The 14,993-nt window shown below is 42.4% G+C and overlaps 1 protein-coding gene across 1 annotated transcript in view; it reads left to right on the forward strand.

Annotated features, from left to right (window-relative positions):
* lrp1bb (low density lipoprotein receptor-related protein 1Bb) overlaps positions 1-14,993 on the forward strand; it is a gene marked incomplete at its 5' end in the record, with an annotated part of 421,412 nt that overhangs the window by 229,495 nt on the left and 176,924 nt on the right. The window contains 2 exons of the mRNA XM_083638437.1: positions 6,409-6,591; positions 13,977-14,177. Coding sequence (XP_083494563.1) covers positions 6,409-6,591; positions 13,977-14,177 — 384 coding nt within the window. The remainder of the gene's footprint in view (positions 1-6,408; positions 6,592-13,976; positions 14,178-14,993) is intronic.

Below are 14,993 nucleotides of genomic sequence, written 5' to 3' on the forward strand. Positions count from 1 at the left end.
CAGAGGGGACGGAGGGAGGCGATCCGGTAAAGTACTTCGAGACCTGGATACCTAAGCTTTTGAACATCGAGACGAAGGCCGGAGGGATAAAGTTGGACCGGTGCCACCGTCTCGGACCCAACACTAACTCCGACCGCAACCGAGCTTCGCCCCGCTGTGTCATCCTGCGACTCCACAACCCCAGGGACAAGCAGAGAGTGATGGAAGCGTCGAGACGAGCCGCGGAGAACGGGAAACAGCTGCGCTTCCAGGATTCAAGAATCTCGTTCTACCCGGATTATTCACAGGGAACTCTTCGGAAGCGCAAATCGTTTGACGAGGCCAGGAGACGACTGAGAGAGATGAAGGTGATCTACACCACGCTGCCCACTGGGGTGCTCCGAGTGACGCATAACGGCAAGACGACGCTGTACGACACCGCTGAGAAGGCAATGTCTTTCGTCAACTCTCTGGCCGCTGCTGGAGACGGGCTAGGATAGCCTGTTTGTTGCTCACCCCCTCCGCGCTACCTAGGTAACGTGACGTCACAGAGGCACTGTTTACATGGCTTATCGTATATGACTGCAACTGCGAGACATACTGTTCTGATAGGCAGCTAAGCCTTCTTATTTTAGTTACATTATTTGGGAAGTACAAATATTTTATTTTTTATCTTAAATGGTGCGTAGAGGCTTGGAGAAGGATATAACGGACTGGCTAGGTTTATACTAGTTTCTGTCATCCTCTGTTGTTTTCTAGGTGTCATCTCTCTTTCTCCTTTTCTCGCAAAGGAAGCCCCGCACCTAATGCAAAGTGAAAGCTGGTGCAACAGCTTTGGAAAACCCATTTTGTTATGGGTATTTACGGCTACTCTAAGAGTGCTTTCACGGTTTTGTGTTTTTGTTTTGAATGTTGTTTTTTGTTTAGTTGGCGGCTCTAGACCTGTTTGTTCTACACATGGACACAATTCTTATTTTCTCAGAACGTCTAATGTCTGGTGGACATTTGCGTTGGACTGCTCTGTTTGAATACCTCTTACAAAACTATACACTGTTTGGAAGAGGGGGGCTGGGGAAGGCATATTTTGTGTTTACATACAAATGTTTATTTATTTTACTAATATTTTTCTTTAACAACAAATGTCATTGAATACTCTTAAATTTTGTTCATGGAATGTCAGGGGTTTGCACAAACCAGTGAAAAGGAGGACAGTATTGGCTTTTTTGAAAAAAGAGAATGTTAGTCTAGCATTCCTCCAAGAGACTCATTTGGAGGAAAGCAAGGATTTAGCCAAATTACAACATACTTGGGTTGGTGAGGTTTTTATGACGTCTTATGCATCTAACAGTAGAGGTGTTGCTATCTTAATAAGTAAAAATATTGCCTTCAGATCCACAAACGTTTTGAAAGACAGGGAGGGTAGATATGTGATTCTCAGAGGCATCCTGTTTGGGAAATCTGTAACTTTCATGAACATCTATTGTCCCCCGGGGTACTCAACTGATTTCCTTACTAAAGCCTTTGCAGAGTTTGAAGAGCTAACCTCAGATTATTCTTATGTTGCAGGGGACTTCAATTGCCATATTAACCCTCTGCTTGACAGACTCCCTCCTGCTGCTGGTCCACCTGGTAGACAAGCCAAAGCTCTAATTTCAATATGTAATGATATTGATTTTGCTGATGTCTGGAGGACATTCAACCCTTCTTCTACAGATTTCACATTTTTTTCCAATCCCCATAAATGTCACACTAGATTAGATTATTTTTTCATGCCTAAAGGACTCATGTACTCAGTAATATCATGTAAAATTGGGAATATAGTAGTAAGTGACCATGCTCCGATTTATTTGGAAATATCTCTGAAAGAGATAAACAGATTTTCCAAGTCTTGGAGGCTTGATACAACACTTCTGAATAATGATATTTTCACCTCTCACTTTAAGGCTCAATTTAAGACTTTCTATGAGGCAAATGTTAATTCTGCTCCAAACCAAGCAATTCTGTGGGAAACATGTAAGGCTTTCTCCAGGGGAGTAATCATATCTTACACAGCCAGCAGGAGGAGCCAAAGAATTGCCCAACAAAAACAATTAGAAGCTCGGCTTTCCCAAGCTGAGGAAAGCTATATAGCTGCTCCTAACCCTGTAAAGTTGAGAGAGTTAAATGCTGCGCGTACAGCTCTGGAATCTCTACTTACTTTACAATCAGAAAAAAGTCTTAAATTTGCAAAACAGCGCCTATATGAGTTTGGTGACAAGCCAGGCAAATATCTGGCACGCCTAGCCAAAAAGAGAACAGACTCACAGACTATAGTTTCACTTGTGGATACTGAAGGCAATAGAACTTTTGAGACTCAAGCTATTAATGACATGTTTGCTGCTTTCTATACAAAGCTGTACACAGCTGAACAGGGTGAAGATGCTCCTCGTTCCATGCAACACTTTTTCTCCAACATCGATCTCCCTACAATTACAGATGAGCAAAGAACTATTCTCAATGCCCCCTTTTCAAAGGAAGAGGTTCTTATTGCCCTTACAAAGCTTCAGTCTGGAAAATCTCCCGGTCCTGATGGCTTCGGTTGTGAATTCTTTAAGAAGTTTCCAGACTTATTCCTTGACCCCTATCTAGCTATGTTGAATTACTCGGCTGAAACAGGAATTCTTCCCCAGTCATTAAGGGAGGCCAACATCTCACTCATATTAAAGAAGGGGAAATGTCCTGACAATTGCGCCTCCTATAGGCCAATTTCTTTATTAAATTCTGATTTAAAACTGCTTTCTAAAATGTTGGCATTACGACTTGAACAATTCCTCCCCCATATTATTAACGTAGATCAAACCGGATTCATCAGGGGCCGGAACTCCTCAGATAACGTGAGAAGGCTCCTTAACATTATTCAGTATATGCATGAACAGAGGGAGGCCGGTCTGGTGCTTTCTTTGGACGCAGAGAAGGCATTCGATCGTGTCGAATGGTCTTACCTCTTCCATACCATGAATGTTTTCGGCCTGGGTGATACTTTTATCAAATGGGTTAGAATTCTTTATAATGACCCACAGGCGGCGGTTATTACAAACGGCTTGCGCTCAAAAAACTTCGCTCTGGGGCGTGGGAACCGCCAGGGTTGCCCTCTCAGCGCTTTTCTCTTCGCCGTCGCCATCGAACCGCTCGCCCAGGCTATACGCCAGTCACCTGTGATCTCTGGAGTCTTTGTTGGAGAAAGGGAGCATAAAATTAATTTATATGCTGATGATGTACTTTTATTTTTAACCAACCCAAATATTTCTGTCCCATGCCTCATTGATACTATTACTTTGTTTAGTTCCTTTTCAGGGTATAAGATAAATTTTTCAAAGTCTGAGGTTATGCCACTGGGTTCTCTCCAGACAGTCCCCGATGCCCCTGATCCATTCCCATTCCGCTGGTCCCCCTCTGGTTTTGTATACCTAGGTATACGTATAACGCCCTCATTTGAACAGATGTACAATGCTAATTTTACCCCTCTTTTAGATATTATTAAGTGTGATCTTGAACGTTGGGCGTCCCTGCCGCTGTCTTGGTTGGGTAGGGTCGCGCTCATCAAGATGAACGTCCTACCAAGGATTTTATATCCACTCCAGATGGTGCCCATTATTCTCTCAAATAAGGTGGTTAAGATCATTGAAGGTTGGTTGAGCTCATTTATATGGAACAAAAGACGGCCTCGATTGAAACTGGCAAAACTACAATTGCCTAAAGCTGCTGGTGGTTTAGATCTCCCAAATGTGAAATGGTATCAGGCAGCTGCACATTTAAGGTTTATGGCTGAGTGGCTGAGGGGAGACCAGTCCTCTATATGGCTAGATGTTGAAGCCGCTCAGTGTGATTGTCCGCTCAGAAACCTGTTATTTCTTAGAAACCTTGCCTCAGTAAAAAGCCTGTGTAAAAACCCAATTGTTATTAACACTCTAAAGGCATGGAAATTGGTTAGATCGATGGAGGGCCGAACCAAACTAACATCACCTCTTACTTCAATTCAGGGGAACCCTGACTTCCCTCCAGGTCTTAGTGACCTTGGTTTTAACATTTGGAAGGATAGGGGGCTACTAGTTTTAGGGGATTTATTTGATGGCCCTATCCTGATGTCCTTTAACCAGTTACAGCAAAAATATAATTTGTCACACCAAAATTTCTTTCGGTTTCTGCAGGTGAGGGACTTCATACTCCGGCGTACAACATTAACAACAAATATAGAAGCCTCTGAGGTCGAAAGGGTACTCTCACTTGGTCCAAGAAAGGGTTTTATTGGTTTTCTTTATAGTTTATTAAGGTCTACCTCTACTCTGAACACTCTGGCCACCAAGCAGATATGGGAGAGGGACCTTGAGGTGGAGATTGATGACGAGGACTGGTGTGATATATTTGATAATGCCAAAAGAATTTCTGTGTGCAACAGACTGTGGTCGATGCAGCTAAGAATTATACATAGATTGCAAATATCACCCAGCCTTCGTCATAAAATGAATGCTAGCCTGTCTCCCCTCTGCCTTAAGTGTAAGATAGAGGTAGGAGATTACACCCACTGCATATGGTCATGTCCAAAGATAGAACGATACTGGTCAGACATAGTGCAGCAGTTGAGCGTCATCTTTGGTGTGGAGTTGGACCCAGACCCTGTCAGCCTTATTCTTGGTCTTCCCCATAAGAAACTCGTTTATAAACATCACAAACGGCTATTTAATTTATTAACTTTTGCTGCTAGAAAAAATATTCTTTTATTTTGGATTAAAGACAAACCTCCAACAAAGAGGAACTGGCACCAGATAATTATGCAGCTTATGCCTCTGGAGTTCATGACATGTATGCTGCACTCAACAACCGATATCTTTTATAAAGTGTGGGAGCCCTACCTGAAATATATCGACCCTAACCTAGCAGAGACACTGACAATTGGATATCTCAACCGAAGTGATAATACCACCTGAATACTGCCCTTTCCCTTGTACATCTAATTTAATTTAATTTATTTTTTCGTATTCTCATTCATCTGTCCATCCTTTTCTTCATTGTTGTCCACATATGTGACCTTGTGAAGTGTTTAAGCTGCCCTGTCTTTTTGTTTTTGTTTTTGTTTTTTGTCTTTGTTTTGTCTTGAAAAACTGAAAATTTAATAAAAATACTATTGAAAAAAAAAAAAACTATGCCAATGATGAGCTACTGCAGAGGTTCTCAACATGGTGTCCGGGGACCATCAGGGGTCCTCGAGGGGGTTCTAGATGGTCCCCAGCAAATTGATGAATTGTTAAACGTAACGTATATTGAATTTATGAGAAGTGAACACATTAGAGAACATACTGTAGAAGAATGACTGTTTTGATCATAGTTATCTCATCTCTTATCTCTGTACCTTCAATACAAATAGTCACGGAATTCTGGACAAAATATTCTCAGATTTTGGTCAGAGACACAACATCTTGTCAAATGTCGCTAATGTGGACTGAATATGGGTCCTTGATATGAAAAGGGTTGACAATCACTGAGCTACAGAATTGACTTAAGCGGTCAAATCACATGCTGAATTCCAGCCGCATTGTTTGGTAGAACTTTTTGTTGTTGTTTGATAATTCTGAATTTGATACATTATGAAAAGTTCACAGAAAGTTCTCAACAAAACAAGCTCAGGGATCAATTATCAGCATAGGATGAATGCAACGCATCCGCAACAAAACGAGGCAGCGGCAGCAGCTTCTCTTATTTGTAGTGAATTAACTCCTGCCGGAGAGCCATGTAGTGAACTCAGAGTGGTTCAGAGTGGTTAAGTGCAACCGTGGCAAAAGACTCAAAAATAATTTCCCCCTTTGGAACTAACGAAGTTAACACTGCTTACTTAGGAGCCTTGCTTGCAAGCAGAAATGTAGGCCATTGATTTTTTTCTTTTTACTTCCACGATAACTTTAAAAAAATAAGACTAAAACCAATTTCCCTTTGTATGTCATAGAGCAGCGGTTCTCAATGTGGGGTCCGGGGGCCACCAGGGGTCCTTGAGAGCGTTCCAGGGGCTCCCTAGTGAATGGATGAATGAATTGTTAAACTTCAGCATTACCTAATTTACTGTAATATAATACATTTACACAATTAGATAATAATAATAATGAATAATAGAATGATAATGAATAATGATAATAGAATAATGACTATTTGATCATAGTTTCACTGTTACTGTATCTCTCTACCTACAGTACAATACAGACTCATAGGTTTCTGGACAAAATCATATCCAACAGTCAAATTGTTTACAGATTTGTGTCTGAGAGAAAACATGGCATCAAATGGGGGTCCGTGGCCCTAATGTGGACTAAATTAGGGGTCCTGATATGAAAACGGTTGAGAATCACTGTCATACTGTAGAGCATGTGTGATACGGTAACCGTTGGATGGCTTCTGTTCCAGTGTTGCCCCCTGTCATGGAGTGTAGCGGGGAGGAGTTCCACTGCGTCGTGGATGGGACGTGCATCCCGGAGCGCTGGCGATGTGATGGGGACAAGGACTGCGAGGATGGGAGCGACGAGGCGGGCTGTGAGGGCACCAAGAGGATGTGCGACCCCAAGGCCAAATTCACCTGCAAAGATACAGGTAGGAGCTCCCGCAGTGTCCCACTGTTTTTTCTTTCTCTACAACAGCGATACTCAACTCGCGGCCCGGGATTGAATTGCAAAAAATCTATTTTTTTCTTTTTTCTTTTCTATTTTTTTTTACAGTGCACCTGAACGCAACATGCAAGATACCCGCTGAATAAGTGTCCAAATGTTCATGTCATTCTGGCCAATTCTCCACTTCTGTTATAGCATTTCAGTCTGGAATATGGAATATCTTTCAATAATCTATGATTTAGCTGCTAAATTGTCAAATACCGCCGTCTGCTTGCTACCCAGGCACTTATGTATGTACTTAACCTAACTAACTTAACCTAACTAACTATCCGGTGTGCACAACATTGTCAGACTAAACTCCGGCTGAGACCCCAAAAACCTACAATCCACGACAGAAAAATATATATTGTTTGTTTATTAACTGGCCCCTGGCCTTCTATCATTTCACCAAAGTGGCCCCCGGACAAAGCAAGTTGAGTATCCCTGCTCTACAATATGCCTAATCTGATTGTTAATTATTTGTGTCAATTATGTTTTTATCACCAGTCAATCAAAGCTTACAATTTCAAATGTATGCATCGTCTTTTCTCTGCCTACAGACAGAGAGAGAGAGAGAGAGAGGGATGGGTGCACTTACTATCTGCATCGTTTAGAAAGCAGGAAAACACTGCACGAGACATATGCCAGGTTTTTGTTGATCATGCAGGCGCTTTCCAATTGCTCAAGATAGCAGTGACCACACCTCCAACTCTCACGGGCGCACAGAGGAGCACAAGTACATTTGCTATTTAGGCAACATGGGAGTGGAATTGACAACTGCGTTGGTTAGAAACTAGCAATGACACTTGTGCCCTGTGGTGATACAGCGAATAAGAAAAATACACCACCAAACAACAAAATGGACCCAGAAATGGAAGTACGAAGGCCTTAGGCCAGTAGCTGTTTCTAAAAGGTGTTGACATGTTTTAGGGTGAATTTATTGCCAATTATTTTGAGTAGAAGGGAGAGTTGCTTGTTTCATAGAGCTGACATCATGGCTGTGTGGCGGGCTGTTCAAACGTGGTAAATTGACTCGAATGAATAACGAGTTATATTATAAACACTGTCAAAGTGTTGATTATTACACGTTCCGAGTCATTCTGATAAGGACGATTTTCCTGTGTGTGTGGTACAACATCAGATCCTGAGGCATGCAAGCTACATATTGTTTTGTAACGCTTAATAAGGAATCTTCCATCATTCTCCTGAGACAATTGTCATAGTTTTGGTGCCACCTTAGCCCAGCATTATGATGGAGGACAGGACATAACAATGGAAACAAAGCCTTAATTCAGTCAAACCTCAAAGGCAACGGTAACTGAAATGTGTTGGAAACAAGCCTTGGTTATTGCTCCTCTGCTCCTCACACGTGTCTTTCTGACATCCCTGTCAGTTATCCCTATCGGATAAGAGTTACATCTTAGAATAGATATAGTAAGTAAGTAAATAATTTATTTCGGTCCATTTGTCAGTTTCACATAAATTCATTACAGTAATAATGTGCGTTTACATGTAGGAGACCGAAAAGGTGTAGGCTGAAGCCGCAGCTTATGAATGCCTACCCTTTTTTACATTTCATTACATAAAAAAACAAAAAATAAGATAGTTGCAATAATCAGTTAACGAGAAGGAAAGTTTGCAATAGATCGTAGAAGCCCTAATGATAGCTTTTAAGTACTTGGTTGTACTAGGGTTTTGTATTTGTTAAGTGCTCTTAGTTTAAACATTTTTTTGAATTTACAGATAGAATTGCACAATTTTAACTCATCGCAGACTATTCCACTGTTGTACACCTTTGACAGAGATGCATCTACTTTTAAAGTTTGTTCTTACTCTCATTTGTTTGAACATGCAGGTTCCCCTTAGTTCGTACCAGCTGACTCTGATATGAGTCAGCTGACTAAAGACTCACCTTTTCAGGCTCCATCTGGGCCCTTCTTGATCTAACTTCGTTCTCTCTCCCTCTTTCTAAAAAAAATAAAAAAAAAAATAAGCTAAACTTGTACCACTAACCTAAACTTGTACCACTGTTCCTTCAGAAGTTGTACTTGTCATAGACTGTACTCCATAGTTGATTGCTCTATTGCTGACAAAAATGTGTTATTGTAAGTCGCTTTGGATAAAAGCGTCTGCCAAATGACGTAATGTAATGTAATATGAAGAGGCATCCAAAAAAAGCCAGATATGAACAGCATTTTGGAATTGAGCATGAAGACTGCAGTGTGAACGTAGCCTAAGGCCAGAGATATACATATACTTGCTGTTGGCTATGCTTTTGTGTGCGTATCCTGCGTCGTCGTGCATGCCCCATCCAAATTAACACATGTCCGCTCCAAACAGACGCGGGATACGTGAGGCAGCCATCATGCGCATGCGAGCGCATAGTTAAAAGCAAGTATATCTCTGCCTTGAGGCTTTCATTTCCATGGGAAGTCGAGCAAACCTATTACTTTGCATTCATTTGCAATTGATCTGCTTTCACTTTGGTTACTCTCACTTCATTGATGTCCGTCTCAAATGTAACCTTTGCAGTGAGAGCTGTCATTAACAAAGAGATCGAAGAAAGAAAAGGAAAACATGTAGAGGAGGCTAACAGATTACGATACTCATCAAGATAGGATGAACTAAAAGCAAGAGTAGCAATGGATTTAATCATAATTAATAACGATGACTGATGATCAATGATGACTAGAGGAGGGTAACCTGACGCTGCCAGATGGACGGTTTAGGTTCACATTACGTTTCACTAAACCAGTCCATCTGGGAATGCAGTCATCCAACCCGCTGACGGAGGTGGGCACTTTTTCCCAAGCTACTTGGCAGGTGATTGGATGACCCATCTGTCTATCACCGCTGGTGCGTGTTAACTTCAACCAATCAGATCGCCATGCCTCTGACATAACGTTTGCGACCGGAGGACCTGTTGAAATGTTTGTTGCTAATTAGCGGCTAACAGCAGCCAGGAGTGTTTGGCTACGTGCAGCGAATTGACGAGTGGCCGTCCCTTGCGCTATTAATAGTTAATTGATGAAAACGGAGCGCAGTGCCACGTGTGTTTATTTACTATGCTGCCTCACTATCTCCATATAAGAACGTAAAGCGCTTTTGCGCAGCTTTGTGTGTGTGTTTTGTGGAAGCTAATGTAGGCTAACATGTGCTCCGGCTAGAGTGATGTGGGCTGGGGCCAGAGTTATGATTATTGCATGGGAATTTCCACAAACGCATGAGCGATTAATAGTTGGATTGTATTAATAAATGTTTTGATATTTTGGAAATGCTGTCCAGTTGAGAAATAACTGAAGTTATTGCTGCATCTACGATAGCCTCGCTAGCTTTCGCGGTGGCAGCCGTGTTGACAAGTGAAAAGAACTACAAAGACCATGTACCCACTACTTGCCCAGACACTTCTCAGTAGCGTCACACAGAAAGGCCGCCTAGGCTGCCGCTGATTCAACGAGCCGGCCATAGTTCGGGTTTCTAAGGCAATCATCTTAACTGCCTGTGCATGACAAGATGAATTACGTCGAGAGAATCTCTTTTGATCTCGCAAGGTTATCCATCTTGCAAGCAAGGTTAAGAGGAGGGACCCACAGACAAAAAAGAGCACTTATGACAAAATCCACCTGTGGATAAGTTGCACCATTTTGGTTTAATTATGGAACTTTAAGAGGTTTGATCTTTGAGCAATGTGGTCATGAGGGGTGGGGTGGGTGCATTGAAATATGAATTCCCTTGTGTGCCTTCCACTCCCTGGATAAAAGCACATACCTGCCAACACAGATTTTCACAAGAGTCTTTATGTTTAGCCCTTTCTCCTGCTGTGTCCCAATTGGTAATTTCTCCTGATAATCTCCCGGTTCCATTGTGGCACAAATCAAATGGGTTGAGTCTTGCCAGAGTGAAGTTTCTGGTATCATATGAAACTAGATGACCTAAGGCATCCATTGGTCATGCTGTGTTTGCCATCAAGGGGGTAAATTAGGATTCAAATTTAGGCAACAGTTTGGCCAGGGAAAAACTATTTCCAAAGGGGTCCCTTGACCTCTCACCTCAAGCTATCTGAATGAAAATGGGTTCTACAGTATGGGTATCCACGAGTCTCCCCTTGACAGATAAGGTACTGTAGCATTTTTGAATAGGGTAGCGTGAGCATGTTTTTGACAAGGCAGGATCGACAGAACAACGGATCACATCACTCACAGAGTTTCGGCGGGCCTGATTGATGGGGGTGTGGGGGGGGGGTGTCGGGGGGGGGGGGGGGGGGGGGTGCTGGTGATAGACAGACCTCTTTTTCATTAGCAGGTATGAAAGCACATCATGTTTTCTGTCTTCATCTCCATCCTCATCCTTATTTTCTACAGTTATACTGTAGGCCAGCGATTCCCAACCAACCTGTGGACGCAGCCCTATGTTGGTCTGTGGAGGTATTGCAAGTGGGCCAAATCTTGTCTCCCCCCCCCCCCCCCCCTTTACATTAAACACATTTAAAAACAAAACCTTGCTGTTGCTAGTAGTAGTAGTAGTGGTACTTTCTTAGCATATACCAATCATACTTTCTTAGCATATAGCAATCAGTAGATTGAATTTACAGGTCACAATGCAAACATCAGCACAGGTTAAAATGCAAAGATCAGTACATAACTTAGTTAACTAAAATAGAACTTCATACATAAACAAGAGGAGACCAAACCAACATGTTATGGTATGGAGGTTCAGGAGTCTAGTCAGCTATGGTATGGGAGAGTTCTGATATCGACATGTTTTTATATCGACAGGATTGTTCAGTTTTTGACATTTCCGGGTTATACGGCCAGAGATTTGCAAATGATAAACAGATCTACTCAGGGTAGCCAAGTCAGTGAGCCCTAGTGTTAACAGGGCAGTTGGGTAGTGGTCATACTTTAAGCCGAGGATGATACGACAGGCCCTCTTCTGTACCCGCTCCAGTTGGGATGAAATGGCTTGTGTGATGCCAGCATTCCAGGCGGGGGCAGCATACTGACCAATAAAGGTCATACATATCCAATGTATATGGTCACTAAGTCATCTTTGCAGACAGAAAAGCGCCTATTCAGGAAAAATAATGACCTATTCGCATTTGATGTTATGGCATCTACCTGGCTGTTCCAGCGAAGGTCATTCTGAATGATGAGAACAAGGATCTTGAGTTTAGGGACAGCTTCGAGATCAGTATTGTTGATGGAAAGCGGTGGCGGTGAAGGTGGGTTCCTGCTGAATGTTATATGCATCACCAGACATTTCTTCTCTTTGAGAAGCATGTCATTGCAGGTTGTCCATGTATGGAGATAGTCAAGTTGACTTTGTAATTGTGATGGTTGCATGTGTTTTCTTGCCTGAAGCAGGTTCATGTCGTCTACATACTTCCATACAGGGCAGGTGGAGTCCTGGGCAGCATCGTCGATAAGGGCCTGGAACAGTACTGCTCCCAGCAATGTCCCTTGCGCAACTCCACATGAAAGATGCTCCCATTCAGATAGTGCACCCTGGTAACGGCCCCTCTGCCTTCTATCAGAAATGAAATTACAGGCCCATGGGGCTAGCTCAGGTCTTAGTCCCATTGCAAGGATGATGGCTATGTTGTGGTTCACTCTGTCGAAAGCCTTGCTAAAGTCTGTAGCTACGCGGCAGCAGATTGAGCTAGTCTGGTCAGTGTTTTTATACAGACTATCTATGAGACTGACAAGAGCGTGTGGTAGATGGACCCGTAAGGCTGCCAAACTGGCTGGAATCAAATGTAATGTCTTGTAAAATCCACTGGAGAGCAAATCTTTCTGCAATCTTGGCAAACTGGGATGTCAGTGATATTGGTCTTAGTTGGTCTGGGCAGAACGGGATGTTGGACAGCCCCTTGAAAACTGTAACAGTGAAAATGCTGCAGCATGTTTCAGATACTGCGTTAGTGACTGTGGACAATAAAAAGCATTCTGAGAACGCATTATTTGGCCTTCATATTTTTTGTGGGGTCGAAGGTGGGCTGCGAAATTTTGGAAATTTTCAAGTGGGCCCTGAGTTGGACAAGGTTGGGAACCACTGCTGTAGGCACTTGAAGTTCTGGTTTTGTCAATCATAGGGATAATCAACCTCATTCTCCATCGTTGCACATTGCAACGGATATACCCCTGCTATTCTGATTATATTTGTGGGGGGGGGTCCTTGCCTCACTTTCTTCCATGTTATACACATGCAACATGTTTCTGCACATGGATAGTACATGAGAATCATACACACACACACACCAGATTCCCACACCCTCACCGGTCTCTTGAGCCTCCCACTTGGTTTGCACTCATCCAGCACCATGCATTAACCCGGGATCCCATCGCTCCATGATGCAGCTTTGATGGAAAGACTATAAATAGGAATACGCTGTGATCCAGGCTTCACCTGGCAGAGTGCATTAACAATGATACACCCTGGCATCTCTGTGTTGTTTTCTTCACTGGTTCCACCTGCCTCTTTCTAACATGTACAGTGAGGGAATGACAGATTACCCCCGTGTGCAGGTATCAGGGGGAAGGGGTATTGATCTTCAGTGGATTTTCGCATGAAGTTTAGTGGAGTGTTTAGTGCAGAGCTGAGGCGGTGTTGTTGTTGATTGAAGCTCCCCAGGAAAAGAGATTGGCATTTTTTGCTACAGCACATCTCATGTTTATTCTAAGGAAGCAATTTTGGAGCTGAGTAATGAAACGTATTTCCAATCCCAACAAAATGGCATTGGAAAAGAAAACACAGACATGATATATTATGTGGACGTTCGTTGAGAATGAGAACTTTTCTTTTTGAACACCTTATGGGTTGAGTAAAAGTCATTCAGACTCCACAGCGAGGAATCGGATGCATATGGTGCATTGCATTATTCTGTACAGCTGCTGTGAAATGCATAGGCACGCTTCCCATGCAACTTAATAAACCTGGAAATTGTATTTCCAACTGGGGAAAACATATGGGAAACAAAAAAGATAAGAACATCATGTCGTGGTAAACTTTGGATTGCACAGAAAATCAAACAGCTTGTCAACCTCAAAGCCACCAGAGTTAGGAACTAGTTAAAAAAATAAAAATAAAAATATTTCCCTCCTGTTGGTTTGATCCAATGGTTATTATACCACTGATATCACCACATCTTCCTTCTGTAATGGAATCATTACATGCAAATTCAAGGCTACGGTGTTATTTGATTGGTTCTGTCCTGAAAATCCTTCACATGTACTTGGACGATATACTTTTCATTGGTGGAAATGCATTTTATGAAGTGTTACAGTAGCTAACCAATGATGTCTCCCTACTTCCACGTATCACCCTGTACAGGCAAGTGCATCACAAAGAGCTGGGTATGCGACGGTGACACCGACTGTGAGGACCGCTCGGACGAAGAGTCCTGTGAGTCGGCCGTGTGTAAGCCGCCCAAGTACCCTTGTGCCAATGACACGTCAGTCTGCCTGACGCCCGATAAGATCTGCAACAGCAAGGTGGACTGTGCCGACCGCTCGGATGAAGGGCCCATCTGCGGTAATATATTTGTCTTGTTTGTGCTTGTCATGTCTTTTTTGGGGTCACACATGTTAGGGTTACACAAGATGTCACAGTCCTTGCTGTGTAGTGTGTGTTTCTTTGGTTGACATTTGTTACGAAAAGGGTACAATGGAGTGTTTTGAAGATAAACTAGATGACACTCAGTAGAGCCATAACTATGACACCACTAGGCAATTGTCAAGGTATGCCAGTTCCACATGTCAGATTTTCACCAAAAGTGAATGATTTCTTCCATGCCCCATTGTCCCATGACTGTACCTGCAATGGGACATGAGATCTGCCTGTTCAAATTCTTGCCACTTTTACACATCTTTTCCCAGTACCACATGTCCATGATCTGTTCAGTGGCCATTAGTGCTGCTCTGCTACTGGACCACTGGACCGAGTCTTTGATTTCTTGAAAAGCGTCTTTGAGTTCTTGAAATATAAGTCCCATGTATGATTATGATTATGATTATGATTATTATGATTATTATGATTATTATGATTATTGTGATTATTATCATTATTGTGATTATTATGATTATTATGATTATTGTGTTGTTGTTGTTGTTGTTTGATTGGGTCAATAACGGAGGGTTTGTCTCTTCTTCTGTCTGCTGATAGACACACTGTTTGATGGTGTTACGTGAATTTGTTTCTTACGTTATATGCATTTTTTGTGGTAATCAGTTATTTTCCCCGTGACCAATTGTTCCACAAAATGTCATGCAAATCCATTAACTCTTTTTGAGATATCCTGTTGACAGACAATTAGAATAACCCCCGTTTCAACACCTTTGGCAGAAGTAA

The sequence above is a fragment of the Poromitra crassiceps genome (genome assembly GCF_964638095.1).
Source record: "Poromitra crassiceps genome assembly, chromosome: 6".
NCBI lineage: Eukaryota > Metazoa > Chordata > Actinopteri > Beryciformes > Melamphaidae > Poromitra > Poromitra crassiceps.